The sequence below is a fragment of the Macaca fascicularis genome, chromosome 14 (assembly GCF_037993035.2).
Source record: "Macaca fascicularis isolate 582-1 chromosome 14, T2T-MFA8v1.1".
In the NCBI taxonomy this organism is placed as follows: domain Eukaryota; kingdom Metazoa; phylum Chordata; class Mammalia; order Primates; family Cercopithecidae; genus Macaca; species Macaca fascicularis.
The window spans coordinates 77,440,493-77,467,520 of record NC_088388.1 but is presented as its reverse complement, the minus strand read 5'-3'; the positions used below and the strand labels follow the sequence as shown (position 1 = coordinate 77,467,520).

At 39.2% G+C, this 27,028-nt stretch overlaps 1 protein-coding gene and 1 long non-coding RNA gene across 13 annotated transcripts in view; one reads left to right on the top strand and one right to left on the bottom strand.

The window, feature by feature from the left end:
• NARS2 (asparaginyl-tRNA synthetase 2, mitochondrial) overlaps window positions 1–27,028 on the top strand; it is a 137,114-nt gene that overhangs the window by 7,984 nt on the left and 102,102 nt on the right. For all 12 annotated transcript variants that reach the window (XM_074014891.1, XM_074014892.1, XM_074014890.1 and 9 more), the window contains exons 4-5: window positions 855–995; window positions 11,440–11,520. Coding sequence is in view for 7 of the 12 variants with exons in the window: in XM_045370230.2 (XP_045226165.1) it covers window positions 855–995; window positions 11,440–11,520 (222 nt within the window). In the remaining 5 variants the exon portion in view is untranslated. The remainder of the gene's footprint in view (window positions 1–854; window positions 996–11,439; window positions 11,521–27,028) is intronic.
• LOC123568607 (uncharacterized) lies at window positions 12,499–16,460 on the bottom strand. Its single transcript, XR_006691989.3, has 3 exons — window positions 16,319–16,460; window positions 15,866–16,022; window positions 12,499–13,118 (listed from the first exon to the last, which is right to left on the bottom strand). It is a non-coding gene; the product is annotated as an uncharacterized lncRNA (long non-coding RNA).

The window sequence follows — 27,028 nt, the reverse complement described above, 5'->3', positions numbered from 1 at the left end:
GTCTTCCCTGAAGCCCTTTGATTCAGTATCATTTTGAAATATTCTGAGATTAGGGAATTCTGACCCCTAGAATTATGATATGGTCACATTTTCACTTTTAGTAAGTATGGTGCTTTTTTCTATACAACGTAAGAGTTTGTATGTGTACAAGACTTAAAAAGAATGGATGAGACTGAAAGAAACAGGCTGCCAGTGTAGCTCTTTTTTAGCTTCTCTGTTATCTTTTTAATTAAAACTTTGATTTTTGTCTGAAAGGATGTGTCTGTCTTAATCTTTTAACATGAGTGTGAGCAGAGTAGGCATATTTCAATGTGGAACCATAATTTTCTTTCGAACTTTTTGTAAATCTTTACTACTCTGCTAGATGGAAGTATCATGTTGATAATAGTAATAAATTGCACCAATTGATTGTGAATGATCATGGGCTTTCAAGTCATATAGGTAATTTTAAAATGGAACACCAGCCTGTTTGTGCATGTTTAATATCTACAATGTTTTGAACTCCTGTGTGCCAAACAGCGGAAATTTTGCATAATTAATCATAACCTATTTGTAAGAAGTGATTCACAGCTAATGGATACAAACTTGATAAATAACAGATGAGCTTCAATGATATTAGCTCAATTACTGGGCTAATAAGTGGTAGAGCTAGATTGAAACCTACATCTCTCTGATTCCATCCTACCATTCCACTTACCTGGTGGAAATAATGTGGATTAAAATCAGTTATATTAAGACATAAGGAAAGGATCTTAGTTTGGTTCTAAAGCACTATTTAAGAAGTACCCTGGAAACTGATTTTATTAAACAGTGTCTCTTTTGGCTTCTAATTTGTTCTTTTCATTTATTGGCAGGCTTTCCCCATCAAATATAAAGAGAGGCATCCTCTGGAGTACCTGAGACAATACCCTCACTTTAGGTGTAGGACTAACGTTCTGGGTTCTATACTGAGGATTCGCAGTGAAGCCACAGCTGCTATTCATTCTTTCTTTAAGGTAAGATCCTAAAAGTTTCCTCCTGACCCGGGGTTATACCTCCTCTCCCTCCTTATTTCCCTTCATCCCCACGCAACCACAATCCACTTCCTGTTCCTATGCATTAGCTTGCGTTTTTCTAGAGTTTTATGTAAATGAAATCATTCAGCATATACTGTTTTTTGTCTGTCTTTTTTCACTTGGCATAATTATTGAGATTCATCCATGTTGTTATGTGTATCAGCAGTTTGTTCCCTTTACCACTAAGTGTGATGTTAGCTGTAGGTTTTAATAGATGCTCTGAATTTGGTTGAGAAAGTTCCCTCCTCTTCCCTGTTTGCTGAGTTTTATCAGGAATGGGTATTGGGTTTTGTCAGTTTTTTCTGCATCTTTTGAGATAACCTATGGGTTTTTTTTGTAATGCTGAATTACATTGATTAATTTTTGAATGTTAAACTAACCCAGCATTTCTAGGAATATAGATATATTCTAATATAGATGTCTTACATTGGCTGGGCACAGTGGTTAATGCCTGTAATCCCAGCACTTTGGGAGGCCGACGTGGGTGGATCACCCGGGGGCAGGAGTTCGAGATCAGCCCGGCCAATATGGTGAAACCCCGTCTCTACTAAAAATACAAAAAATTAGCTGGACGTGGTGGTGAGTGCCTGTAATCCCAGCTACTGGGGAGGCTGAGGCAGGAGAATTACTTGAACCCGGGAGGTGGAGGTTGCAGTGAGCCGAGATTGTGCCACTGCACTCCAGCCTGGGCAACAGAGTGAGACTCCATCTCCAAAAAAAAAATTCTTACATTAATATATTAATAATATAGGTATATGATATTACAGATGTATTCTTTTAATATTTTGTTGGATTCAATTTGCTATAACTTCGATTAGAATTTTGCTTCACGGTATTATTCTGTAGTTTTGTTTTCTTCTAATGTCTTTGTCTGGTTTTGGTATCAGGGTAAGGTTGACCTCATTCAGTGAGTTTGGGATATTCTCTCCCTTTATCTTTTCTAAAAGTAAAATTACACAGTTATCCATACAGTTATGATTATTTCTTTCTTAAATGTGGAGAATTCACTAGTAAATTCATCTCAGTGTGTACTTTCAAATATGTCTTTTTTTTTCCAGTGGGGGGGTACAGTTTTTATCTACAATTTCAATTTCTTTTTAACTTTATTTTGTTTAATTTTATCTTGAGATGGGAGTTACTGTGTTACCTGGCTAGTCTTGAACTCCTGGGCTCAAGCAGTCCTCTCCCCTCAGCCTCCCAAGTAGCTGGGATTACAAGCATATGCCACCATGCCCAGAAAATTGTTATTACCATTTTTTTGTTTTAAAATTATTTATTGGCCAGGTGCAGTGACTCACACCTGTAATCCCAGCACTTTGGGAGGCCGAGATGGGCAGATCACTTGAGGTCAGGAATTTAAGAGCAGCCTGAAACCCCATCTCTACTAAAAATACAAAAATTAGCTGGGCGTGGTGGTGGGTGCCTGTAATCCCAGCTAGTTGGGAGGTTGCAGCAGGAGAATCACTTGAGCCCAGGAGTCAGAGGTTGCCTTGAGCAAGATCATGCCACTTGCACTCCAGCCTGGGTGACAGAGTGAGACTATCTCAAACAACAACAACAAAATTATTTATTTATTTATTTAGAGACGGATCTTGTTATGTTGTCCTGATTGGAGTGCAGTGGCTATTCACAGGTGCAATCATGGTGCCCTACAGCCTTGAATTCCTGGCCTCAAGCAGTCCTGCCTCACACCCCTGAGTAGCTGGGACTACAGGTGTATGTCACTGCACGTGATTTATTTCTTGAATAGTCACACAACTGTATAGCTTATCTATTTTTTCTTGAGTGAACTTTGGTAGTCTTTCAAAAATTGATCCATTTTATTTAAGTTTTTAAACTTACTGCTGTAAAGCTACAGGTATCCCCTTATTTTAATATCTGTAGCATCTATGATGATGTTGTCTCATTCCTATTGATAACTTGTGGCTCTCTTTTTTCTGATTAGCCCGGTTAGAGGTATATCAGTTTTATCAAGCTTTTTTAAAAAATCTCTATTAATATCTTTGCTTTCAAATCTACTTTGATATTATAACCACTAGAACTTTCCTTTGATTAGTGTTAGCATATATATTTTTTTTCATCCTTTTAAACCATGGTTAACCCTTGAACAACATGGAGGTTAGGGGCGCCAACTCTTTATGTAGTCAGAAATCCAATCATAGGTCGGGTGCAGTGGCTGACGCCTGTAATCCCAGCACTTTGGGAGGCCGAGGCAGGCAGATCTCTTGAGGTCAGGAGTTTGAGACTAGCCTAACCAACATGATGAAACCCCATCTCTACTAAAAATACAAAACGGCCGGGCTTGGTGGTGGGTGCCTGTAATCCCAGCTACTCAGGAGGCTGAGGCAAGAGAATTGCTTGAACCCAGGAGGCAGAGGTTGCAGTGAGCTGAGATCGCACCACTGCACTCCAGCCTGGGCGACAAGAGCTTGACTCTGTCTCAAAAAAAAAAAAATCCAAGTATAAATTTTTGCCTCCCCAAAAACATAACTAATAGCTTACTGTTGACTGGAAGTCTTACTGATAATGTAAATAGTTGAGTAACACATATTTTTTATTTCACAAAAAGTGCAAGGTTTTCTCACTTGCTGGCATAGCTGTAGCAACAGTTTCACGATTTCCTTATTTTTTCTTAAGAAAAAATTTCATAAGTGGTCTTTATGCTGGATTTGTCTTGAAATGGCAAGCAGCTGCAGACCTCAATCTGCAGGACATATTAAGAAATTAAACTTTTACGTCTAATGTCGTGACTTTTCTCTGCTTCTTGGGAGTACTTCTAGCCTCACTCGTAGTACTTCGTATGGGTCCCATGGTTTTAATTAAGATTTACGATATTGCGCTGAAACTGATGAAAAATAATGCGAGAACTACAAGAGATTGCTTTTTACTGCAACACATAATTTACTGAGAGATGAACTGCTCGTGAGATGATTAGCATCACCGGGTGTTTTAAGTGGGTACTTGTAACACGTGAGCTCACTACAGTAGCTATGAAATTATTGTACATACTGTATATAACTACTTTTATGCATTTATGATTTAATACTGCACTTTTACATTTGTTTACATTTCTCTCTACTGCAAATGGTGCCCTGTATGGTCTGTGTTTGTGTAAGTTTTGATAAATTTTAACTTACTGTAATAGATTTGTGTATATTTATGGTAGTAAACAACGTATACTAATATCTACATATATTTTATGCATCCATGGCATACTTTTTTCTTAATTTAAAAAATATTTCTAGGCTATGCTGTTCATCTGCAAACTTCTTCACGTTGCTGCAAATCTCCAAAACATTTTCCAATATATTTATTGAGAGAAATCCAGGTATAAGTAAACTCATGCAGTTTAAATCTATCTTGTTGAAGGGTCAAATGTATTTGTATCTTTATATTTTAAAGTGCATTTCTTGTTGGCAGCATATGGTTAGATCTTGCTTTTTATACCCAGTCTGATAATCCATCTCTCTCTCTTAATTTGGGTGTTTAGATCATATACATTTAATGTGAATATTGACATGGTTTTGTTTGAGTCATCTTGCTGTTTTCATTTCTAATTGTCCTATCTGTTCTTTGTTCTCTTTTTTCTCTTTTTTTACCGCCTTTGGCATTATTTCTTATTTCTTACCTTCTTTGTTGTTCTCTTAACTATAACTCTGTTTTGTTATTTTAGTGACTGCTTTAGGGTTTATAGTATACATCTTTGACTTCAGTTGATGTTTTACCACCTAACGTATAATGTAATAACCTTATAATACATACTTATATTTCTTTCCCCCTTTATGTTATTTTTTGCTATGCATTTTACTTATGTTATAAATCCTGTGATTCATCATTATTATTCAAGCAATCAATTATGTTTTAAAGAGATTTAAATAAAATCTTATATATTTACCTTTGTAGTTATTATTTCTGGGGCTTTTAATTTAGATTTCATATCTGGATGTTTGGTTTGGGCTGTTCGTTTGTTTGTTATAAATAAAGACAAGGTCTCATTATGTTGCCCAGGCTGGTCTCCAACTCCTAGCCTCAAGCGATCTTCCTGCCTTGGCCTCCCAAAGTGCTCATTACAGGCATGAGCCACTGCGCCTGGCCTAGGCTGATTTTTATGTCTTTTATGTCTAGTTAACATTTCAAACATGGACTATAGTTTTAATAACTGTTTAAGAACAGTTGTGTCTTTTTCTCCTGATGTTAACATGTCTGTTAGTTATGGGTTAGTTTTGATAGGTCTCTTCATTCTGGGTTATGGTTTCTTGACTCTGCATGACTTAGCTTTGGGTATCAGACATTGTGAATTTTACCTTGTTGGGTGCTCTGGGTTTGCACACAGATACTGGTGTCTCTTTGATCCTTTGAGGTCTTGCTTATGTGATTTGTTAAGCAGGTCTGTAGCAGTGCTCAGTCTAGTACTGTTTATTCCTCACTGAGGCAAAGCCTTCCTTAGGTCCTGACCTAGGGCCTTGGGAATGATGAGTTTTTCTAGTTTGTGGAACAGGTACTTTTTCCAGCCAGCATGTGAGCACTGGGCACTGTTTTTTCTAATCTTTTTAGATGGTTCTTTCCCTAGCATTGGATAGTTTCCTCACACAAATGGACTGATCTACCTAATACTCCAGGGTGCCCTCTGCAGCTCTCTCCTCTCTGATATTCGAGCGTATGAACTCTAGCCGCTTGGGTTTCTCCAGGCTCTGAGTTGTGTCTCTTCAACTCAGGGAGCCTACTGGACTCTACCTTACTTTTTACCCTTCCCTGTACTGTGGCCTGGAAGACCTCAAGGTAGTAAGCTGGTCTACTGGTAGGGGTTTACCATGTTTGTTTCCTATCTCAGAGAGAGATGGCTTTTGTTGCCTGATACCTGTTATCTTGAAAACTGTTGTTTCATGGGGTTTGCTTTTTATTGTTACTGTTTTTGTTGTTGTTGTTTTACTACGTTTTTGGTTGTTTCCTGTTTCTCCATCTTGGTCATAGATTTATATTTTGTATAAAGTAAGCATTAATTTTAAAGAGTTACTGGTGTTGATCAGGTAGGTCTATCTAATGACCAAAGACATTTTGTCTCTTTTAGCTTTGCTTCTCAACCATTTCCCCCTACCTGGGAAAGCCACAGTTTAATGTGGTTGACAAGTTGCTAATGTGAAGGGACCTTTTCTCCCTGTGGATGGGAGGGCCCCAAAGGCAAGGAGTGATCCAGCAGATAAAGTTTATTGTTATTCCACGTGGTTTTGCAGGCTTCCTGTGGTACTTCTCCAGATCTAGCTAATTTGCAGAGGTTGTGTAATAGTGGATATAGCCTTCCCTTGGGCTGTATCCAGATTCATGTTGCCCCAGTCTTGCTATAGCTTGCCAAGAAAGTTCTTGCCCCTTGAAAAAGCTTCTTCAGATTAACTTTTGGTGAAAGAGCTAAAGAACATCATGGCTTTTAGGCATATGCTTTTGATAAAACAAAGGAAAATAAATCAAATTATGCAGTGTCATCCCATTATAGTTTGTAAGCGTCCAGTTACACATGCTGTCAGAAACTTTGCTGTGCAGTTTCCATGTGGATTTTCAGTAGTGCTTGAACCACACAATCATAAAAATACCTTTTTGTTTTTTAACCACATGACTTCAACAGCTGATAAAGTAGACCTACTTTAGTTCTGAAGGTTTTGTAGGCTTTTGGCCACTAGGTGGTGGTATTGACAAGTAGACTAAACACTATGTATTTATTACTTGAAGCTTTTAGAGATATGTAAACAATTAAAAAATAAGACAAGCTAAAAAAAAATTTGAAATAAAAAAAAAATAAAGTAGCCAGGGTGCAATGGTTCACATCTGTAATCCCAGCACTTTGGGAGGCTGAGGCAGGAGGATCTCTTGAGCCCAGGAGTTAGAGGCCAGCCTAGGCAACATAGTCAGACTTGGTCTCTAGTAAAAATAATTAAACAGGCGTGGTGGCATGTGCCTATAGTCCCAACTACTCAGGAGGCTGAGGCAGGGAGATCACTTGAGCCCAGGAGGTGGAAGCTGCAGTGATCCGTGTTCACGCCACTGAACTCCATCCTGGGCAGGAGAGTGAGATCCTGTCTTTAAAAAATTGTTATTATTACTAGGCACGGTGACTCACACCTGTAATCCTAGCACTTTGGGAGGCCGAGGTGGGCTGATTGCCTGAGTTCAGGAGTTTGAGACCAGCCTTGGCAACACAGTGAAACCCCCGTCTTTACTAAAATACAAAAAAATTAGCTGGGTATGGCGGCATACACCTGTAGTTCCAGCTACTCGGGAGGCTGAGGTAGAAGAATTGCTTGAACCTGGGAGGCGGAGGTTGCAGTGAGTAGAGACTGCACCACTGCACTCCAACCTGGGCAACAGAGCGAGATTCCATCTCAATAATAATAATAATAATAATAATAATAATAATAACAAATGTGTGTGTGTGCCTCAGGTGAGGCACCGCACCTGACCAAAAATTATTAAAAGTAAAATTTGAAAAACATTCATGACTGAGAGCTGTGGCTCACACCTGAAATCTCAGCACTTTGGGCGGCTGAGGCAGGCAGATCACGAGGTCAAGAGATTGAGACCATCTTGGCCAACATGGTGAAACCCCACCTCTATTAAAAATACAAAACTTAGCTGGGCATGGTGGTGTGCGCCTGTAGTCCCAGCTACTCGTAAGGTTGAGGCAGGAGAATCGCTTGAACCCGGGAGGTGGAGGTTGCAGTGAACTGAGATTGCGCCACTACACTCCAGCCTGGCGACAGAGTGAGACTCTGTCTCAAAAAAAAAAAAAAAAAATTCAAGTGGTTGGAAATAACTTGAATTTTAGTACCATTCGTGATAGAGTAGTTACAAAAATAGACACTTTTGGAGTAGTAATAAATTCACTTAGTAATTGTAAAGACGTGGAGAATATAATTCTGTTACCTACCTTTATGTGTGATACTTATCTACCTTTGTGTGTGATACTTAGGATTCAGTTGTTTAAAGAAGCCTTTCTGGAGTACTATGAGGCATATTAAGTAATGGTTATATGTTACCTAGTATTTTGTAGTGTTTCTTTGATGTGTTACTTTGGGTTTGCGAAAAGATGTTAAGCCTCCAAATAAATTTTTGTAAGTTTCAGTTTTGTTAATTAAATTATAGAAATGTGGGGAGAAATAGAAACTTGAACAGTACTTTTAAGACACTTTAAGGATCTAAGGTTATTTCTTGGTTTGAGTATGAAAAATATTTTTTGTATAACCTTGTTTGCTCATAAAACTGACACACTTGTTATGTACTAAAACTTGGCTATTTAGAATCCTCAAGGAATGAGTCATTCAAAAAAGCCAAGTTTCTGAAATAACTGAGGAATTTTCTCTTTAGGCACCAGTTTTTTCTAAATTCCAGTGGAAGTGTTCCTATGGATTACTTACTTTCCTGTCTTCCTCAGTGAGCCAGTAAAAAAGATTCCGCTCTTTCTTTCTCAATGAGTCGAGGTTCTTCCTGTGAGTATCAGGGATTGTTCTCCTCTGCATGGCAGCGTTTTCAAAGCCTGCCACTGACTCTGTGAAGTATTTTTGTTGTTATTGTTGTTGTTGTTTTGAGATGAGGTCTCATACTGTTGCCGGGGCTGGAGTGCAGTGGTGCAATCATGGCTTACTGCCACCTTGATCCCCCAGGCCCAAGCAGTCCTCCTACTTCAGCCTCCCAAGTAACTGGGACTACAGGCATGCACCACTATGCCTGTCTAGTTTTTTAAAGTGTATTTTTTGTAGAGATGGGATCTCACTGTGTTGCCTAAGCTGGTATTGAACTCCTAGGCCCAAGCAATCCTGCCTGGACCAACCAAAGAGCTAGGTCCAGATGTGAACCACTGTGCCCAGCCTATGTGGAGTATTCTTTACCTTTGTGTAGAAGGTCTCCAAATTGCTATGCCTTTGAGTTCCTGTGACTGCTTTTTATGTTTTTTGTTTGTTTGTTTTTTTGAGACAGTCTTGCTGTGTCACCCAGGCTAGAGCGCAGTGGCGTGATCTCAGCTCACTGCAACCTCTGCCTCAGCCTCCCGAGTATCTGGGACTACAGGTGTGCACCACCACACCGGGCTAATTTTTGTATTTTTTAGTAGAGACCGGGTTTCGCCACATTGGTCAGGCTGGTCTCTAAACTCCTGACCTCAGGTGATTCGCCCATCTCAGCCTCCCAAAGTGCTGGGATTACAGGACTTGAGACACTGCGCCTAGCCTCTTTATGGATTTTTAAAATCTCTTCTTGCTGTCAGTTTGTGTTGTCTGTGGCCTGCCTGTGGCTAGCAATTCCTTTCACGTTTCCTTTTTTGTTGATTCTGATTAAATGATAGTTATTTCAGTTACATGTGAAAGAAAAAGATAGTTTATTAGTCTTCTCTTAGTGGTGTATATGGGCTGTAATGTATGAACTTTCTAATTTTGGGATACTCAGAGTCTTATAAAATATCTGGTTTTAGAATGTGTGTTAAAATATTTATATACTTGGAGGTGATGGGTGGAATCTGAAAAATCGAGTGAAAGTGTTTGCTTTTATTTTTGGCCCCTTCTCTGGCCCTCATGTACTCTACTTAGGAACCCCTTTGCTGTGGGACAGTATAAGTAAGTGACACTGGAAACCTATTTGAGGCACATAGTGACAATACTTAACCACTCCTTGCTATTTACTTTCCTTTTTTTCTTTTTACTCCCCTACCCACTTTCACTTTTTTGGACTTTGTTTGCACGGCTGTATTATTCTTCCTTTGTACTCTCTCCTTTATTAGCGTTTGGTAATGTTAGGAACTTTGATAAGCCTTGCAGTTTTAAAGCAGCGAAAGCTGCTGGGCCCTTTTGTAATGTTTAGCATCAGTTAAGTATTAAAAGTAATTCCCACTAGGTGTGTGATTTTTAAAAAATCTGATACAGTTATTTTCATAAGGTTTACACTGCTGTTTCTTGTGGCATTTGACCAGTTCTAACTTGGGCAATCATGTTTAGCCGTTAAATTTTCTCCTCCCTCTCCACCTCCCCTTCCCCACCCTCGTTTCCTTTGGATTTTTCACTTCCTCTCTTTGTTTACTGCACTCATGTTCATAGTTGCCTACATTCATGTGGAATAAATGTTTCACATCCATGATTCTTGGTTCCTAGGAGATAAAAATTTTATGCGGTAATGTTATTGATCAGATTTTATTGGTTTTCTATAATGTGCTCTGTGCAGCACCTCTAGGCATGTTGCTGTCAGGTTAAGTGTATATTTTAATAACTTTCTGAGACTGCTAATTTAGAGCTTGAATATTTTATCAGTACACATCATAAGGCAAGTTGTTGACTGAATATTTTGTATTATAGCCGGAATACTTGAATTTGAGAAGGGTCATATTTGGGACATCCCTAGTAATGCATAGAGACAATCTACACTCCACCAAACTTGGCAGAGATATGCATATAATAATTTGTTGTATTGATTCCAAGGCCAACATTTTGCATTAAGCATATTCCATCCTGCCTTTCTATTATAAATTCACTTTTTATTACCTGCAGTCCTACCCTGCAAACATCTACACTGTGTGTAACCTTTTGCTTACACCCATAATCAAAATGAAAGAAGCATAACCTTGAAGTTGCTGGGTTGTATCAGTCTGACTAGCAACAGCTTTTGTGGTTCTGTAATGGAAATAGTCTCAGATTTTTGTTCGGAAGGGCTGCAATTGGGGACCTCAGTAGTGGATGGATAGCTGCTGCTCAGAATATTCCTTCAGGCAAAGGAAGTACACTGCCTGTGCCATGTGGAGTCCATTGGCCCATCAGTTTAGTGACAGAGACTTCCTAAAGATCATTTCTGCCCTTTTTTGCTGTTTGTTTATTCAGTCTCTATTTGTCTACTTTTTCTCCTTTTTTGTTGGTTCATTACAATTGAGGTCATATTTCAAGATAAGTTTATACTAATTGCTTTGTATTCCCCTAGCAACGTGGGTAACATCATTATGCACTAGCCTAGAGTGTGTGTACCTGTTTGTTAAATCACCACCAAAATGTTATAGAAAAGGGAAGAGAATATAGTACTAAAGAGAGAGCATGAAGACCTAGGTTCTAGTCCTGGCTTATCCACTGACTAATTATGTAACTTGTGGAAAGTCACTAAATCTGTCTGGGCCTTAACTTCCTTATCTTTGAAATGAAGAGGTTGGACTGGTTAATGTCTAAGTGTGTTTCTGAATAAAATTATTTGTGCCCCTGTGTGTAGTTAAAACACTCAACTGATTTTCAGTATTCTTAGTATTTGGGGGATTAGGGAGGGATTTGATACAGCATTTGCTTACTGTGCCATTTTAATACTATAAGAGGATGTGTGTTCTTGGAATTGTTGAATATGCAAATATCTTGAAAACTGTGGTTTTCTTTTTCAGGACAGTGGCTTTGTACATATTCATACTCCAATAATCACATCCAATGACTCTGAGGGAGCTGGAGAACTTTTTCAACTTGAAGTAAGTTTTGCTTCCCATCTTGAGGGGCACATTGCTGTTTAATAGTTTTCCTCTGAGGGTCTGAAATTTAATATTAGTTTTGTGGACAGAAGACTATGAGCGGCACCTGAAATTGTCAATAAAAATCCTTGAAAAACTTACCTAGACAATTCAAACCAGTCTGATTTCCTGTATTACCAGCCGTCTTACACTATGACAGGTAAGAGTGAATTTTTGGGGTTTTTTTTATTTTTTTATTTTTTTGAAACGGAGTCTCACTCTGTGGCCAGGCTGGAGTGCAGTGGTGTGATCTCAGCTCACTGCAACCTCTGCCTCCTGGATTCAAGTGATTCTCCTGCCTCAACCTCCCGAGTAGCTGGGACTATAGGTGTGCGCCACAACGCCCAGCTAATTTTTGTATTTTTAGTAGAGACGGGTTTTCTCTGTGTTGGCCAGGATGTTCTCGATCTCTTGACCTTGTAATCTGCCCACGTCAGCCTCCCGAAGTGCTGGGATTACAGACGTGAGCCACCACGCCTGGCCAAGAGTGAATTTTTAATTTAGCACTCTATTTACTTTTCTTAAGTTACAGTGAATTGGTGAACTAGAGAAATTTGAAGAGGTAAATGAGGATTTTAAGCTCTCTTATGCAGACTCAATCCACAGTTAATATTTGTGGACATAGATCGTATTTGAAAAGATAAAAATAGAAGAGTATACATGTGAATATCATTTTCTTTTTCAAAGTCTTTTAAAAAAACATTTTTTCATAAGAATGATTTACGTTCTCTTCATCCCATGAAGGCCCTTTAATTTGTCTAGCAATCATTTTTTGTGTTCCTTGTATATGTCAGGCATTGTCAGCCTGCCCTTACTGCAGATATTTTTTAAGTTATCAGTTTTTCTTATTGGAGACAGTTGAAAACCTTGTGTTTACCAGTTTGATAGCTATTTAAAATCATTGACCAGTTGTATAATAATGGACAGAGAGAATGGTATGATCATGAGTGGTGCTTTGGTACTTCTTTTATTTGTTTACTGATTTCTTTATCTTTAAGATGTCAGGATTCTTGTTTATATATTTAGTTGATTCTATCAAATGACAAAATTTGTATGTAACTGCTTTCTCTGGTTCAGTGCTTTCTGACTCTTTTTTTTGTTTCTTTTTTTTTTTTTTGAGACGGAGTCTCGCTCTGTCGCCCAGGCTGGAGTGCAGTGGCGCGATCTCAGATTGCTGCAAGCTCTGCCCCTTGGGTTCATGCCATTCTCCTGCCTCAGCCTCCCGTGTAGCTGGGACTACAGGCGCCCGCCACCACACCCAGCTAATTTTTTTTTTTGTATTTTTAGTAGAGACGGGATTTCACTATGTTAGCCAGGATGGTCTCGATCTCCTGACCTCGTGATCCTCCCGTCTCGGCCTCCCAAAGTGCTGGGATTACAGGTGTGAGCCACCGCGCCCGGCCCTTTCTGACTCTTAATAATGGTGGTGCTTCTTTATATTATTGAATAAAGTATTCTCTGGGAGAAGTTGTCCTGATATGTTGAAGTCATTCAGAATGGTAATCAAATGCTGTCTTCATTATACATGACTGGAAGAAATCTTGATGTTGATCAGCATTCTGCAAAAAGCAGAATAAAAATGCCTTGTTGAACATTTAGAGTGGGGGTATTAGCATTTGTATATATGAGTTCAAAGAAGGAAGCAGATGACAAAATAACCATATGTAAACTCTGGAAAACATTCTCTTCTAGGTGTTTATTTTCTCTTGGCACTTTAATTTTCTGCATATTGAAGCCAAGAATTACTCACTGTACATACTTTTCTAAATCCCTTAGTCTAAACCACTGAATATTCAATAAATGACTGGGGAAAAAAGGTATAATTTAAAGGAGTCTTTATGAATAAAAAGGAATTAATAAAGAGACCAAGATACATGTATGTATATATATGTATCTTGGCCTCTAAATAACCTAAGACAAGTTACCAGATAAGTGTGAATAAATACGAAGAGGAAAAAAATACATTTCTGAAGCTAAACAAATGAGAAGTGTACTATGTTCATATTATTTCAGAGCCAGGGAAAGGAATTTGTGGGATTAAATTTGCCTATGCAGAGTACCAGAAAGAGAAATTCTTGAATTCATTGATCCTAGGCTTCTACAGTCAGGATCTAGCTCAGGTTTCAGCTGATCTGTGCTGTCTGGCTTTTATGCTGTGTTGACCTACTGTCTTTGTTGCTCTCAGAAGTTTAACTACAAAGACTTGTCTTCTGTCCCTGCCAACCCTCTATCCTTTGAAAGCGGAGCTCCTTCTTACCCACCTCACATACCTCACTTCCAAGATTCATTGTGTTGATTTCCTCCTGGCTGCCTGTAGAAGCATAGGAATTTGAATTTTGGTACCCCTTTTAGGAGGAGGTGGGCTTTCATATTTAAATTCTTGCTTCTCATAATGGTGCACATTTTTTCTCTGACAGAAGTGAAGTGTCATTAAGTACTGTGTTTACAGATAAGAGGGCAGCTTTAAGAGGTCACCTTGAAAAAACACAGTTAAGAATGTGCACTTCTAATGTTCTGTTGAGAAGTGAATGCATGCCCTGTCATTTTACTTTTCCTTTCCCTCATCTCCATTTCCTGCTTTAAGACTTTAATATTTGTTAAGATATGAGGACTACTGAATACATCATAAGAAGTTTCCTTCAAGGCATTTGTTATTAACGGACATTTGGTGCCGTCTGTGTTCAAGATGCTTTGCTATAAAGATGTAGATGAGTTTCTATCCTGTCAAGCCAGTGAGTTGGCAGCAGTTGATGAGGGAAGGAGCATACTTTTCATTCACTCTTGATGTTACTTATCCTACAAAATTCCTTGTTTGTACACTTTTTCCCCTTTGTCCTAAGGCCCTGGCTGAGTTCCCAAAATTAGATTTGGTCTTTGTAATTTGGAACAATAAGTTTGTCTTTGAGGAGATGAAAAGAGATTAAGACAAGAATTATAGGTTGTGGCTGTCAAATACAAAATTACTACAAATTTAGTTTAAAGATCTTAATTGACTTTCATTTGCCATTCAAGAATCAGGCAACACTTCATTCTATAAAACAGAAGAGGCTAGTTTTATAGACAGAAAAAGGCTGAGGAAAGCAGAAACAAAAAACAATTGGTCTTTACAAAGTTATTTTTCTTGTGAAGGTTAAAGCAAAGGGGACTTCCTTATGCTGGCTAAAACTGTTCTCTTTGGTGATGTGGCTGTTATTCCTCTTCTGACTTCTCAGAAGGTGATATGAAGATCTTAGTTTTTGGCTTGGTAGCGATGCACAACTGTATACAGTTCCATGGTTTTCAGTGTGACTAGAAGTTGATGGGAAATAAGGTGGAATTGCTTTATGTAGACATTTGAGGATATAGTGTTACCAGTTATAAGTGGTATGGAATCTAGAGGAAAATGAGGTAGGTCACTGAGGATTGAGTTGGTCAGAAAAACCTTCAGAATGAATATGTGACCTGACTGTACCTTAGGGAGAATATTCCAGGTAAGAACAACAATGTAAGAAGAATCAGAGAATTAAAATGAAGTATAGACAATATACATTCTTCTTGTCTTCACATGGCACATACTCTAAAACCAACCACATAATTGGACATAAAACATTCTTCAACAAATGTAAAACAACTGAAAGCATACCAGACGCACTCTCAGACCACAGCATAATAAAAATAGAAGTCAACACAATGAAAATCATTCAAAATCATACAATTACAGGGAAACTAAACAACATGTTCCTGAATAACTTTTGGGTAAATAATGAATTTAAGACAGACATCATAAAGTTTTTTGAAAATAATGAGAACAAAGGTAGAACATACCAAAATCTCTAGGACACAAGTAAGGCAGTGTTCAGAGGGAAAATCATAGCACTAAATGCCCACATCAAAAAGTTAGAAAGATTTCAAATTAACAACCTAACTTCACAATGGAAAGAATTAGAGAAGAACAAATCAACCCCAAAGCTAGCAGAAGATGAGAAGTAACAAAAATCAGAGCTGAACTGAAGGAAGCTGAGACACAAAAAAACATTCAAAGTATCAGCAAATCCAGGAGTTGGTTTTTTGAAAAAATTGGTAAGATAGGCCACTAGCTAGACTAATTAAGAAGAAAAGAGAGAAGATCAAATAAACACAATTAGAAATGACAAAGGGAATGTTACTACTGACCCCACAGACATAAACAACCATCAGAAACTACTACGAACACCTCTAAATTGCTGGAAACATACACCCTCTGAAGACTGAGCCAGGAAAACATTGATTCTCTGAACAGACTAATAACAAACTCTAAAACTGAATAAGTTATAAATAGCCTACCAACCAAAGAAGCCCAGGACCTGATGGATTCATTGCGGAATTCTACCAGATGTACAATGAAGAGCTGGTACCATTCTAACAGTAACTGTTCCAAAAAGTTGTGGAGGGGGGACTTCTCCTCAACTCATTCTGTGAGGCCAGCATCATCTTGTTACCAAAACCTGGGAGAGACACAACAAAAAAAGAAAATATCAGGCCAATAACCTTGATGAACATTGATGCAGAAATCCTCAACAAAATACTTGCAAACTGAATCCAGCAGCACATCAGAAATTTAATCCACCATGAAGTAAGCTTCATTGCTGGGATGCAAGTTTGCTTCAGCATACAAAAATCAATCAGTGTGATTCATCACATAAACATGATTGTCTCAATAGATGGAGAAAAGGCTTTTGATATAATTCAGCATTCTTTCATGTTAAAAACTCTTGATAAACTAGATATTGAAGGAACATACCTGCAAATAATAAGAGCCATCTATGACAAACCCACAGCCAACATTATACCGAATGGGCAAAAGCTGGAAGCATTCTTCTTGAAAACCAGCAGAAGACAAGGATGCCCTCACCACTTCTCTTCAACATAGTATTGGAAGTCCTAGCCACAGCATTCAGTCAAGATAAATAAAGCGCATCTAAATAGGAAGAGAGGAAGTCAAACCATCTCTGTTTGCAGACGACAGGATTCTATATCTAGAGAAAACCACAGCCTTGGCCCAAAAGCTCCTTCAGCTGGTAAATAACTTAAGCAAAGTTGCAGGATACAAAATCAGTATACAAAAATCACTAGCATTCCTGTATACCAACAACAACCAAACTGAGAGCCAAAGCAGAAAGTCAGTCCCGTTCACAGTTGACACACACACCCCTAGGAATACACTTTACCAGGGAGGTGAAAGAGCTCTACATGAGAATTATAAAACACTGCTCAAAGAAATCAGAGAAGATACAAACAAATGGAAAAATATCCCATGCTCATGAATAGGAAGAATCAATATCATTAAAAAGGTTATACCACCCAAAGCAAATTACAGATTGAATGCTGTTCATAGCAAACTACCAACAACATTCCTCACAGAACTAGAAAAAATTATTTTAACATTTATATGGAACCAAAAAAGAGCCCGGATAGCCAAGGCAATCCTAAGCAAAAAGAACAAAGCTGGAAGAATCATGTTACCCAACTATACTACAAGGCTACACTCCCAAAACAGCGTGGTACTGGTACAAAAACAGGCACATAGACCAATGGAACAAAATAAAGAACCCAGAAATAAGGCCACACATCTATGACAGACAGTCGATCTTCCACAAAGCTGACAAAACAAGCAATGAGGAAAAGACTCCCTATTTAATAAATGGTGCTGGGACAACTGACTAGCCATATGCAGATGATTGAAGCTGGACCTCTTCCTTACATCATGTACAAAAATCAAGTCAAGATGGATTAAAGAGACTTAAATGTAAAACCCAAAACTATAAAAACCCTGGAAGACAACCTAGGCAATACCATTCTGGCAGAGATTTCATGACAGACATCAAAAGCAATTGCAACAAAAACAAAAATTGGCAAATTGGATCTAATTAAACTTCAGAGCTTCTGCACTGCAAAAGAATCTGTCAACAGAATAAACACACAACCTACAGAATGGAAGAAAATATTTGCAAACTAGGCATCTGACAAAGGTCTCATATCCAGGATCTATAAGGAACTTATTTAGAAGAGAAAAACAGCCCCATTAAAAAGTAGGCAAATGGCTAGACATGGTGGCACATGCCTATAATCCCAGCACTTTGGGAGGCCGAGGTGGGTGGATCACTTGAGGTCAGGAGTTCGAGACCAGCCTGACCAACATGGTGAAACCCTGTCTCTACTAAAAATACAAAAATTAGCCGGGCGTGGTGGCACATGCCTGTAATCGCAGCTACTCAGGAGGCTGAGGCAGAAGAATCGCTTGAACCCAGGGGGCGCAGGTTGCAGTGAGCTGAGATCATGCTACTGCATTCCATCCTGGACAACAGAGCGAGACTTTGTCTCAAAAAAGAAAAAAGGGGGTGTGCAAAGGACATGAACAGACACTTCTTAAAAGAAGACATACATGAGGCCTACAAGCATATGAAAAAAAGCTCAGTATCACTGATCATTAGAGAAATGCAAATCAAAACCACAGTGAGATACCATCTCACACCAGTCAATGGCGATAATTAAAAAACAACAAAAAAATAACAGTGTTGGCCAGGTTACAGAGAAAAGGGAACCCTTATATGCTGTTGGAGGGAGTATAAATTAGTTCAACCGTTGTGGAAAGCAGTATGGTGATTTCTCAAAGAGCTAAAAGCAGAACTACCATTTGACCCAGCAACCCCATTACTGGGTATATACGCAGAGGAATATAAAGCATTTTATCAGTGTGAAGCCCAAATATTGTAAACCCCAAAGTTGACAGGTCTCAGTCAATTTAGGAAGTTAATTTTGCCAAAGTTGAGGATGCATGCCTGTGACACAGCCTCAGGAGGTCCTGACGACGTGCCCAAGGTGGTCTGAGCACAGCTTGGTTTTATACATTTTAGGGAGACATGAGACATCAATCAGTATATGTAAGATGAACATTGGTTTGATCCAGAAAGGTGGGACAACTCAAAGTGGGGTAGGGGCTTCCAGGTCATAGGTAGGTAAGAGACTAGTGGTTGTGTTCTTTTTAAGTTTCTGATTAGCCTCACCAAAGGAGGCAATCAAATACGCATTTATCTCAGTGAGCAGAGGGATGACTTTGAATAGAGTGAGAGGCAAGTTGCCCAAGCAGTTCCCGGCTTGACTTTTCCCTTTAGCTTAGTGATTTTGGGGCCCCAAGATGTATTTTCCTTTCACACCATGAAGACACATGCACGCAAATGTTCATTGCCTCACTGTTCACAATAGCAAAGATACTGAGTCAATCTAAGTGCCCATCAATGGCAGACTTTATAAAGAAAATGTAGTACACATACACCATAGAATATTATGCAGCCATGAAAAGGAATGAGATCATGTCTTGGGGGAACATGGATGGAACTGGAGGCCATCATCCTTAGCAAACTAATGCAGGAACAGAAAACCAAATACTGCATGTTCTCACTTACAAGTGGGAGCTAAATGATAAGAACTTATGAACACAAAGAAAGAAACAACAGACCCTGGTGTCTACCTGAGGGGGGAGGATGGGAGGAGGGAGAGGTGCAGAAAAGATAACTATTGGGTCCTGAGCTTAATACCTGGGTGATGAAATAGTGTGTACAACAAACCCCCATGACACATGTGTATGTAACAGACCTTCACATGTATCCCCAAACCTAAAATAAAAAATAAAATAAAATGAAGTATAGGGGTTTTTAATTAGACTCTGGGTGGAGAAATGGATGAGAAGGTTCATATTGGTGAATCATAGGAAATAAAGTTGGATAGCTTTAGGAATGAGATGGAGCAGGGTTGTTTTTGGTGTTTTTTTTGTTTTGTTTTGTTTTTTGTTTTTTGTTTTGACACAAAGTCTCTTGTTTCCCAGGCTGGAGTGCAGTGGCATAATCTCGGCTCACTGCAACCTCCACCTCCCGGGTAAAGCAATTCTCCTGCCTCAGCCTCCCGAATAGCTGTGATTTCAGGCGCCTGCCACCATGCCCAGCTAATTTTTGTATTTTTAGTAGAGACGGGATTTCACCATTGTGGCCAGGCTGGTCTCAAACTCCTGACCTCAGGTGATCTACCTGCCTGGGCCTCCCAAAGTGCTGGGATTACAGGCATGAGCCACCCCACCCGGCCTGGAGCAGGGTTTTTAAAAAACTATTTTATTGGAACATATCTCACATACCATAAAACATGAAAGTGTAGTCATGTGCCGCATAGCAACTTTGCAATGACAGATCACAACATATACCATGGTGATACCGTAAGATTATAATACTGTATTTTTACTGTACCATTTCCATATTTAGATATGTTTACATACACACATGCTTACCATTGTGTTACAGTTGCCAAACTATTCAGTAGTATCAGTAACATGTTATACAGGTTTGTAGCCTGGGGGTAGTAGGATATACCGGGTCTGTGTGTAAATAGACTCTGTGATGTTTGCACAACAGTGAAATTACCTAGTGATGCATTTCTCAGAACGTGTCCCCCTCAAGCAATGCACAACTGTGTATAGTTCCTTGATTTTCTGTATGTTCACAGGGTTGGTTGTACAGCCAATCACCACGATCTAATTTGAGGACATTTTCATCACCCCAAAAATAAACTGTACCCAGTAGCAGCCCCTTGCCATTCCTACCCTTAGCTCTAGGTAACCACAAATCTGCTTTCTGTGGATTTGTCTCTTCTGAAACTTTTCATATAAATGGAATCGTACGATGTATGGTCTTTTGTGTTTGGCTTCTTTCACTTAGTGTAAAGTTTTTGAGGTTCATCCCTGTTGTAGTATGTATCAGTACTTCATTCCTTTTTATATCCAGCTGGTCCATTTTCTGGATGTATCATGTTTTGTTTATTGATTTATCACTTAATGGACATTTGTATTGTTTCTGCATAACCATTAACCTGTTTCATTATGAATAATGCTGCTGTGAACATTTTTGAAAAGTTTTTGTGTGGATGAATTTATGATTTAGTTTCTCTTGGGTAGAATTTCTGGGTCATGTTGTAACCCTTAAGTTCAACATTTTAAAAAACTGCCAAGCTGTTTTTCTAAGTGGCCGCAGCATTTTGAGTCTTCTACTTTACCTGCATCCTAGCCTATGCTTGTTATTTTCAGTTTCTTTGATTATAAATAATACTAATGCATGTAAAGTGGTATATTATTGTGTCTTTGATTTGCATTTTCCTAATGACTATCAAAAGACAAAATTACAACAAATTTTTTAAAATTGAAATTTCTTCATTTAACAATTCTAGAGTGGGCTAACACTTCATTCTGTAAAATAGAATGCATTCCTGTGAGCTGACCAGAGGAGCTTGGTTTTATAGACAGAAAATGACTGAAGGAAATACAAACAAAGAACAAGAAGTAGATTGGTCACTTTAAAGTAACTTTCCTTGTAAGGCGCAAGGTGGGAACAGGGAAACAGAACAATAGGAAAATAACTCATTGGTTAACATCAGGTCACTTCAGGTGACATTTTGTTGTAAGGATTAAAGGTGGAGGGAACTTTGTTATCATGCTGATTGAAAGTGGCCTGCTTGAGAAATTCAGCCATCTCCCTCTCCTGATTTCTAGGAATGCCAGATAATAACTCAGTTTCAGTTTGATGGTATGGAACTTTAGTGTGAGTGACTCCATTACTGCACTATGCCTAATGCAGTAGCTTAGCCTAAAACAGTGGCTTATTTAACATGACTAAGGATATTGAACATCTTTTATGTACATATTGACCATTTATTTCTCTTCTTTGGAAAAATGTCTATTTAAGTCTTTCGCCCATTTTTTAATTGGGTTGTCTTTTTGTTGTTGAGACTGTAGGAGGTATTTTATATATTCTAGATACAAGTCTTTCTCCTCTCCTCCCTCCCACCCCCTACCAGTGTGAAGCCTCTAATGCTGCCTCTTAGGGGGAATAGCCTTGAGTATGCCCACAATAAGGATGGCGCTGGTTTTGGTAGAGCTTTCTTTGGCTGTCTTTTCCCCTGACCACACCCGCCTCTTAAGCTCCATTACTCGCAGACTGATTGTACTATTGTTTTCAACGTCCTGGGGCATAAATAGCTTCACAAACTGATCCAATCAAATTTATACTCCTTTGTGAAGATAGTTTTCGAGGGCAGTGTTTGAGATTTGTTCTGACCCCAAAAGGGCTCTTCCCAGGTGTTTCTGTTTCTTTCCAGCACACAAGGAACTCTACAGTTTAGTCTTTATTGCCAATGAATCTTTCAGTGTGCCTTTCATCACAACCACCATTCTGGAGAGCACCCTTCAGTTTGGACTTTTACATACTTTGTTGCAATGAAGTCAGTTCCTTTGGGTAACGATTTGGAGCTCCGTTTTATGGCCTGCTTCTCTGCCCAGTCAATGTTGGAGCCAGGCTCCATTGCTGGCGGAAGGGACAATGGATCATTCTTACTACAAGACATCCTGATTTAGGAGCTGAGTGTTCAGTGGAGCAAGAGGCAGCAGCCCAGGTTTCTTGGCTTGTCTCTCCTGGCATGGAACCCACACCCCAGGATCTGGGGCAAAAGCAGTCAGGACCCTAGTGTACTCTGGGGCACCACGCCCCAGGTGGAGCCTCCATCCCCCATTAGGGCTGGGGATGGCTCTGCCTCTCAGCCACACTTGCCCAGAACTTAGCCTCAGCTACAGGTGGCTGAGAGAAGGGGCAGAAATGCCTGCATGCTGCGCCTCTTGCTAGAGCCCTGTGATCTTGGCTATAATTGGGGGGGTAGAGTTTCTGTCATACCAAGCTGCAAGGGGAAAGGAGGAAGAGGGCTCTGTTTCAGACACTATAGACTCTCCTTGTCCTCACTGAGCTTTAGTAGATTTTTTTGAATAGGTGTTTCTTGCTGTATACCCTTAAGACCATTTCTAGAGTCTTTAAATGGTTGGATTAAAAAAAAAATTTTTTTTTAATAACTTTTACCCATTTCACTGAGGAATGGGTCTGAGGAGCTCCCTACACTATCATGTCAGAAGGGAGGAGGAAAAACAGATTAGTCACCTCTTGGCTACTTTTTACCACCACGATCCTCAATTTCCTCACTGGTAAAATGTGAACAATACTATTCTTAAAGGTTGTAAGGATTAAGTGAAATGACATATATGAAAACTTTATATTGCTAATCCAAAATAGGTAAAACAGTATGCAGAAGCAGGCTGATGTAAGCACTAGCAGGCTGATGTAAGCGCTAGCATTTCTCTTTTCTAAACTATTGTGCATTCTAGAAATGGTAACACAAAGTTACTAGACCTCAGGAATTCTGATGCTTATAAATTTTTATGACTAAGTTATAGCACACATCATTTTGGTTGTGCTGGATGGTTTCACTTTTTGATTACTCTTCCCTATTTTCTTTTAAACTTCTTTAGATGATATGTGGGCTAACCTAGGTCAAACCTCTTCTCAAAACAACTTTTTTCTAGCTAACATTAATACCTCGCTTGTTCCAACTCCTGTTAAACTTGTATTCAGTTGCTATAGCCTGGTTTTATTTTTTGTTTTTGAGTCACAGTTTTGCTGTCACCCAGGCTGGAGTGCATGCATTTGCACTGTCATCGCTCACTGCAGCCTCAAACTCCTGGGCTCAAGCAGTCCTCCCACCTCAACCTCCTGTGTAGCTGGGACTGCAGGCGCACACCATCATGCCTGGCTGATTTAATTTTTAGTAGAGACAAAGTCATTATGTTGCCCAGGCTGGTCTCAAACTCTTGGACTCAGGCGATCCTCCCATCTCAGCCTCCCAAAATGCTGGAATTACAGGCGTGAACCACCGTGCCTGGCCTACTATAGCTTGTTTTAACATTCAGTTGTTCATCAGTGGTTTCTTACTTACCAGTTTTGGTTCCCTGTATAGATTGTAAGTTCCTTTCAGGGAAGACCTGTGTCCTCCACACTACCCGGAACACTTAAATATTTATTATTTTCTAAGGGCTATTTTAGCTTTGTAGAAGTTTAAGCCTTAAGACTAGTCTGGTCATATGTTCATAAATAACATATGATGTTCGTGTTTATTAGCTACCACACCTGGCTAATTTTTGTATTTTTAGTAGAATCAGGATTTCGCCATTTTGGCTGATCTCAAACTCCTGACGTCAGGTGATCCGCCCGCCTCAGCCTCCCAAAATGCTGGGATTACAGGCGTGAGCCACCATACCTGGCTTATATCTATCTGCTTTGTTCATTTGTCAGTACTTCTTACTGCTTCTGCCTCATTCTTTTAAAAGTACATGCTGTTTCAGTGTATCAATACGTGTATTTTAATGTATTTAACCTATTCTTTTACTGATGGAGAATTCATTGGCTATTTTTTTTTCCTGTTACATGCTAGTATGCACAAGTTAGTATTGGGTCCTCTGTTGAGAATTTTGAATTAAAACTTGTTTTTTAAATTAAAATGAGCTGGTTCTCAAGAAATGTACAGTTTCTGAGTTCTTTTTTTTTTCTTTTAGCTCAAGTGATCCTCCCACTTTAGCCTCCCAGGTAGCTGGCAGCTAGTACTATGGGTGTGCACCACCACACCTGGCTAATTTTTAAATTTTTTGTGGAGACAGAGTCTTGCCGTGTTGTCTAGGCTGTCCTCTTATTCCTGGGCTCAAGCAGTCCTCCCACCACAGCCTCCCAAAGTACTGAGAATGACAGGCATGAGCCACCATACCCAGCCAAGAAATGTATAGTGTTTATCCAGAAGATGAAGCTAACACGTGAAATTGTAGACAGAATAATTAAATGTTTAATTGGCTTTTACCTTTTTTAAGGGTAATTATGCAGAATATACAGAATTGTTACGTCAAGTAGTGCTTCACTTTTTATAAGTGCTCTAGGAGAGATTTCTGACAAGGAGAAACTAGGTATGGGAGTGATCAGAGATGTCCATAGGACAAAGCAATGTGTATGATCATTGTTTGTATTTCCATCTTTGATTTTTGTCCCAACTTTGTCATTTTCTACTTCCAGAATTATCCAGATTCATACCAGCTACCTTTCAGAAAGGTAAATTGGTAAGTTTGGAGCAGAGTGACCTATAGTGAGAAGCAAGGAGATAGTGAATTATTGATGTATATCACTTACCTAATGCAATAATTTATTCCTTTTATCAGTTAATATCAATTGACTACATGGTGTGTGCTGGAGGAAAAGTGGTGAACACAGAAGTCTTTTTCCTTGTCAAATGTATATCCTTGTAGAAGAGGAGACAATAAATGTAAAATAGAGAATATGTTAAGTATTGTGGTAACTGTCCAAAGATAGCTTCCTAGTGCACTGTGCTTCCCAGTACCGATATCTTTCTGTTGTCCTTACCCACAGTTAAAGAGTGGACTGGTTCTGTGTAATCAGTAGCACATGGTGGAAATGAAATTTCCTTGCCTTTGGTTTTTTGGAATGGTTCTGGGGGAAGCCAGCATCTGTATGAGAGATACTGTGCGTTCTCTATCAGTAAATCATCAATGAGTTCTCCATCAGTAAAAGAATAGGTTAAATACATTAAAATACTGTGAGACCTCAAACTATTTGTGTGGGAAGGCTGCATGATAAGACAGAGATGCCTGGCTACGCTTCACCTGTTTCAGCCATCCCAGCTAATGCACTAGACTTGTGATTAAAGAGGTTATCTTGTATATCTAGCTGAGTCTAGCCTTCAGGTGACTTCAGTGCCAGCAGCCATTTGACTGAAACCACATGAGAGACTCCATACAAGAGCCACTCAGCTGAAGCTGGGCAATCCATAGAATTGTGAAAGATAGCAGTAGATTATCATTTTAAGCTGCTAAATTTTAGGATGATTTGTTACTCACCAATAGATAATCAGAACAGATGGTGATTTGTATTGCAAAGAAAAGTAAATTGGGAAAAGGGTTAGGGAGAGAGAGATTCTAGTTTAAATTGGATGGTCAAGGAAAGCTTTACTGAGAAGATGTTCAAAAAGCATGACGGGACCAGGTGCAGTGGCTCACACCTGTAATCCCAGCACTTTGGGAGGCCAAGGCAAGCATATATATCACTTGAGGCCAGGAGATCAAGACCAGTCTGGCCAACATGACAGAACCCCATCTCTACTAAAAATGCAAAAATTAGCTGGCCACGATGGCATGCACAACTGTAATCCAAGCTATTTGGGAGGCCGAGGCACAAGAATTGCTTAAACCCAGGAGGTGGAGGTTGCAGTGAGCCGAGATCACACCACTGCACTAAGGCCTGGGTGACAGAGCAAAACTGTGTCTCAAAAAAAAAAAAAGGAAAAAGCATGACGGACATATGAGAGTAAGTAATATTGATACCTGGGAAAGAACATTTCAGTCAGAAGGAACAGCAAGTACAAAGATTCTGTGGCTGAGCAGCCTGAGGTTTTCAAGAAATAATCGTGAAGGCAGGTATGGATGGAGCATAGGAAGAAAGGAAGATTAGTGGGAACTGAGGTTAGGCGTAGAGGTTGGGAGTAAGTGCAAATTATATATGTTAGTGATGTTCATCTTTATGAGGTATAACACTTTTGTAAAAAAAATTGTAATAACTCCTTTTCTTTCCCAAATATAGATAATATATATAATGAAATATGGATAATATAAACTTTTTATATACTTAATTTGAAAAATATAGTACTTCCAACTTAATATAAAAAAGAAAGAAAAGTAATATAATCAGTGTATTTTATTTTGTAAATACTGTGTCTAGAAGAATGTAAGTAGCCTTTATATAGAGATATAAAGAACTGCTGACTTTGACCACTATAAATTAGGACTTAAACGGGTGTGTTATATTGGTGACTCACATATCACAAACAGTTAGCTATTCGTGGTGAGAATACTGGAGTGCAGTGGCGTGATCTCAGCTCACTGAGATCCTTCGCCTCCCGGTTTCAAGCGATTCTCCTGCCTCAGCCTCCTGAGTAGCTGGGATTATAGGCGCCTGCTACCACACCCAGCTAATTTTTTGTATTTTAGTAGAGACGGAGTTTCGCTATATTGGCCAGGCTGGTCTCGAGCTCCTGACATCAGGTAGTCTGCCTGCCTCAGCCTCCCAAGTGCTGGGATTACAGGCATGAGCTACTGCGCTCAGCCGGTAACTCATTCTTGATAAAAGCTCCACATCAAAGTATTAGCTTTCCCTTGATTTACATGGAAGATGCATTCTGGAAAATTCAGAGCATATTAAAATAATACGATTTACCTAATTCACTAACATGAATGTTCCATGGCATATTTGAAACTTGGGGTAGTACCCACTAAATTTCAGTAGCTCTCCCTAGTTGTGACAACCAGAAACACTCCCACTAGGAACCTCAGGTAAAGGACTTTTTAGGGCATTATAAGAATGTTGGCTGTGAGTCTTTGGACAAAAAGTTCTAAGCAAAGGAATAACAAATCACTTATGTTTTAATGAGATCATTCTGGCCCCTATATGGAGATTAAATCAGGGAGATGTACAGAAGAAGAGAAACCAGTTAAAAGTCTCATGCTGTATTTTGGACAGATACTGATTTACACAGAAAGTGA